This window comes from Onychostruthus taczanowskii, unplaced genomic scaffold (assembly GCF_017590055.1).
Source record: "Onychostruthus taczanowskii isolate IOZ18803 unplaced genomic scaffold, ASM1759005v1 scaffold1163, whole genome shotgun sequence".
NCBI classification, from domain to species: Eukaryota; Metazoa; Chordata; class Aves; order Passeriformes; family Passeridae; genus Onychostruthus; species Onychostruthus taczanowskii.
Window position 1 is genome coordinate 1 of NW_024498311.1, and position 4182 is coordinate 4182.

General features: G+C 47.9%; 1 protein-coding gene across 1 annotated transcript; it reads right to left on the minus strand.

The window, feature by feature from the left end:
- Positions 1 to 3: 3 nt before the first annotated feature.
- On the minus strand, positions 4 to 4010 carry LOC121348258 (glutamate receptor ionotropic, kainate 5-like; the record flags this gene model as incomplete). Its single annotated transcript, XM_041427573.1, has 2 exons — positions 3813 to 4010; positions 4 to 81 (listed from the first exon to the last, which is right to left on the minus strand). Coding segments are annotated over exons 1-2 (258 nt in total), but the record flags the coding sequence as incomplete, so codon positions are not given.
- Positions 4011 to 4182: the final 172 nt, after the last annotated feature.

Below are 4182 nucleotides of genomic sequence, written 5' to 3' on the forward strand. Positions count from 1 at the left end.
GGTCATGAAGGGCTTGGAGAAGTCGATCACCTTCTCGCGCTCGGCCGTGATGGTGAACGCGGCCACCGCCAGGTCGGCTTTCTGGGGGAGCCAAAAACACCCCTAAACGGGGGGTCAGGGACCCCAAAAAAAACCCAAAAAAACCCAAAAACAACCCCCGAAAACGGGGGGTCAGGGACCCCAAAAAAAACCCAAAACAACCCCAAAAAAACCCCAAAAAAAAACCAAAAACGGGGGGTCAGGGACCCCAAAACAACCTCAAAAACAGGGGGTCAGGAACTCCAAAACAACCCCAAAACAACCCCAAAAACGGGGGGTCAGGGACCCCAAAAAACCCCAAAACAACGCCAAAAAAAACCCAAAACAACCCAAAAACAACCCCAAAAAAAAACCAAAAAAACCCCCAAAAATGGGGCGTCAGGGACCCAAAAAACAACCCCAAAACAACGCCAAAACAACGCCAAAAACCCCCGAAAACGGGGGATCAGGGATCCAAAAAAAAACCCCAAAAATACCCAAAAACAACCCCGAAAAAACCCTGAAAACACCCCGAAAACGGGGGGTCAGGGACCCCAAAAACACCCCAAAACAACCCCAAAACAACCCCAAAACAACGCCAAAAAAAAAAACCAAACGGGGGGTCAGGGACCCAAAAAAAACCCCAAAAAAACCCAAAACCAACCCCAAAAACGGGGGGTCAGGGACCCCAAAAACACCCCCAAAACAACCCCAAAACAATGCCAAAAAAACCCCAAAATGCGGGGTCAGGGACCCCAAAAAACCCAAAAACAACCCCGAAAAAACCCCGAAAACAGGGGGTCAGGGACCCCAAAACAACCCCAAAAAAACCCCAAAACAACCCAAAAAAAACCCCAAAACAACGCCAAAAAAAACCCCCCAAAATGGGGGGGTCAGGGACCCCAAAACAGCCCCCAAAAAAACCCCCAAAAAAACCCCAAAAACGGGGGGTCAGGGACTCCAAAACAGGGGGTCAGGGACCCCAAAACAACCCCAAAAAACACCCAAAACCAACCCCGAAAAAAACCTGAAAACTGGGGGTCAGGAACACCAAAACAACCCCAAAACAACCCCAAAAACGGGGGGTCAGGGACCCCAAAACAGCCCCAAAAAAAACCCCAAAAAAACCCCAAAAACGGGGGGTCAGGAACTCCAAAACAACCCCAAAAAAAACCCCAAAACTGGGGGGATCAGGGACCCAAAAAAACCCCCAAAACAGCCCCGAAAAAAACCCAAGAAAATCCCCAAAAAAAACCCCAAAACAGGGGGTCAGGGACCCCAAAACAGCCCCGAAAAAAACCCAAGAAAATCCCCAAAAAAAACCCCAAAACTGGGGGGATCAGGGACCCAAAAAAACCCCCAAAACAGGGGGGTCAGGGACCCCCAAAAAAACCCCCAAAACAGGGGGGTCAGGGACCCCCAAAAAAACCCCCAAAACAGGGGGGTCAGGGACCCCCAAAAAAACCCCCAAAACAGGGGGGTCAGGGACCCCCAAAAAAACCCCCAAAACAGGGGGGTCAGGGACCCCCAAAAAAACCCCCAAAACAGGGGGGTCAGGGACCCCCAAAAAAACCCCCAAAACAGGGGGGTCAGGGACCCCCAAAAAAACCCCCAAAACAGGGGGGTCAGGGACCCCCAAAAAAACCCCCAAAACAGGGGGGTCAGGGACCCCCAAAAAAACCCCCAAAACAGGGGGGTCAGGGACCCCCAAAAAAACCCCCAAAACAGGGGGGTCAGGGACCCCCAAAAAAACCCAAAAAAACCCCAAAACAGGGGGGTCAGGGACCCCAAAACGACCCAAAAAATCCTGGGGATGAAAACCCCAAAAACCCCAAAAATGTGGGGTCAGACAGGAATGGGATTTTCCCAATGGGATTTTCCCTATAGGATTTCCATTATGGGATTTTTCCCTATGGGATTTTCTGTATGGGATTTTTCCCTATGGGATTTTTTTTTTACGGGATTTTTCCCAATGGGATTTCCCTTATGGGATTTCCCTTATGGGGTTTTTCTCTATGGGATTTTTTATGGGATTTTCCCAATGGGATTTTCTCTATAGGGTTTTCATTATGGGATTTCCCTTATGGGATTTTCCCTATGGGATTTTTCCCTATGGGATTTTCATTATGGGATTTCCTTTATGGGATTTCCGTTATGGGATTTTTCCCTTATGGGATTTTCCCAATGGGATTTTCCCTATGGGATTTTCATTATGGGATTTCCCTTACGGGTTTCCATTACAGGATTTCCCTTATGGGGTTTTCCTTGTACATTTTTTCCCAATGGGATTTTCACTATGGGATTTTTCCCAATGGGATTTCCATTATGGGATTTCCCTTATGGGATTTTTCCCTTTGGGATTTTTTCCCTATGGGATTTTTTTTACAGGATTTTTCCCTACGGGGTTTTTCCCAATGGGATTTTCTCTATAGGATTTTCATTATGGGATTTCCCTTACGGGTTTCCATTATGGGATTTCCCTTATGGGATTTTTCCCTTTGGGATTTTTTCCCTATGGGATTTTTTTTACAGGATTTTTCCCTACGGGGTTTTTCCCAATGGGATTTTCTCTATAGGATTTTCATTATGGGATTTCCCTTACGGGTTTCCATTATGGGATTTCCCTTATGGGATTTTTCCCTTTGGGATTTTTTCCCTATGGGATTTTTTTTACAGGATTTTTCCCTACGGGGTTTTTCCCAATGGGATTTTCTCTATAGGATTTTCATTATGGGATTTCCCTTACGGGTTTCCATTATGGGATTTCCCTTATGGGCTTTCTCCCTATGGGATTTCCGTTATGGGATTTCCATTATGGGATTTTCTTTATGGGATTTCCCTTACGGGTTTTCATTATGGGATTTTCTTTATGGGATTTTTCCCAATGGGATTTTTCCATTACGGGGTTTCCATTACGGGGTTGTTTCTCTCCGTACCCGGTTGATGAGCTCGCCCACCATGCCGGTCCAGGAGCCGCTGGGCTCCTTAGGGGATTTCCATTATGGGATTTTTCCCAATGGGATTTCCCTTATGGGATTTCCCTATGGGATTTTCCTTGTAGGATTTTCCCAATGGGATTTTTCCCTATGAGATTTCCTTTATGGGATTTTCCCTATAGGGGTTTTTCCCTATGGGATTTCCCGTATGGGATTTCCATTATGGGATTTCCCTTATGGGATTTTTCCCAATGGCATTTCCATTATGGGATTTTCCCTATGAGATTTCCTTTATGGGATTTTCCCTATAGGGGTTTTTCCCTATGGGGTTTTTCCTTATCGGATTTTCCTTGTGGGATTTTTCCCAATGGGATTTTCTCTATAGGATTTCCCTTATGGGATTTTCCTTAAGGGATTTTTCCCTATGGGATTTCCATTATGGGATTTCCATTATGGGATTGCCCTTATGGGATTTCCCTATGGGATTTTTCCCTATGGGATTTCCTTTATGGGATTTTCCTTACGGGATTTTTCCCTATGGGATTTCCCTTATGGGATTTCCATTATGGGATTTTCTTTATGGGATTTCCCTTACGGGTTTTCATTATGGGATTTTCTTTATGGGATTTTTCCCAATGGGATTTTTCCCAATGGGGTTTCCGTTACGGGGTTGTTTCTGGCCGTACCCGGTTGATGAGCTCGCCCACCATGCCGGTCCAGGAGCCCTTGGGCTCCTTTGGGGATTTCCCTTATGGGATTTCCCTATGGGATTTTTCCCAATGGGATTTTCTGTATGGGATTTTTCCCAATAGGATTTTTCCATTATGGAATTTTTCCCTGTGGGGTTTCTGGCCGTACCCGGTTGATGAGCTCGCCCACCATGCCGGTCCAGGAGCCGCTGGGCTCGGGCGCCCCGTAGAGCCCGTCCTCCACCAGCTTGATGTGGAAGCGGAACTTGAGCAGCGCCGCCAGCTCGCGCAGCATGTCCACGCAGAACCCCTCGTAGCGCTCGGGGCCGCCCGCGCCGCCCACGCGCATCACGTACGGGTTCTCCTGTGGGGTCGGGTTTGGGGTTTTGGGGTCGGTTATTGGGGTATTGGGGTCGGTTATTGGGGTTTGGGGTCGGTTTTGGGGTGTGGGATTGGTCACTGCAGTGTCCACGCAGAACCCCTCGTAGCGCTCGGGGCCGCCCGCGCCGTTATGGGGGTTTTGGGGTCGGTTATTGGGG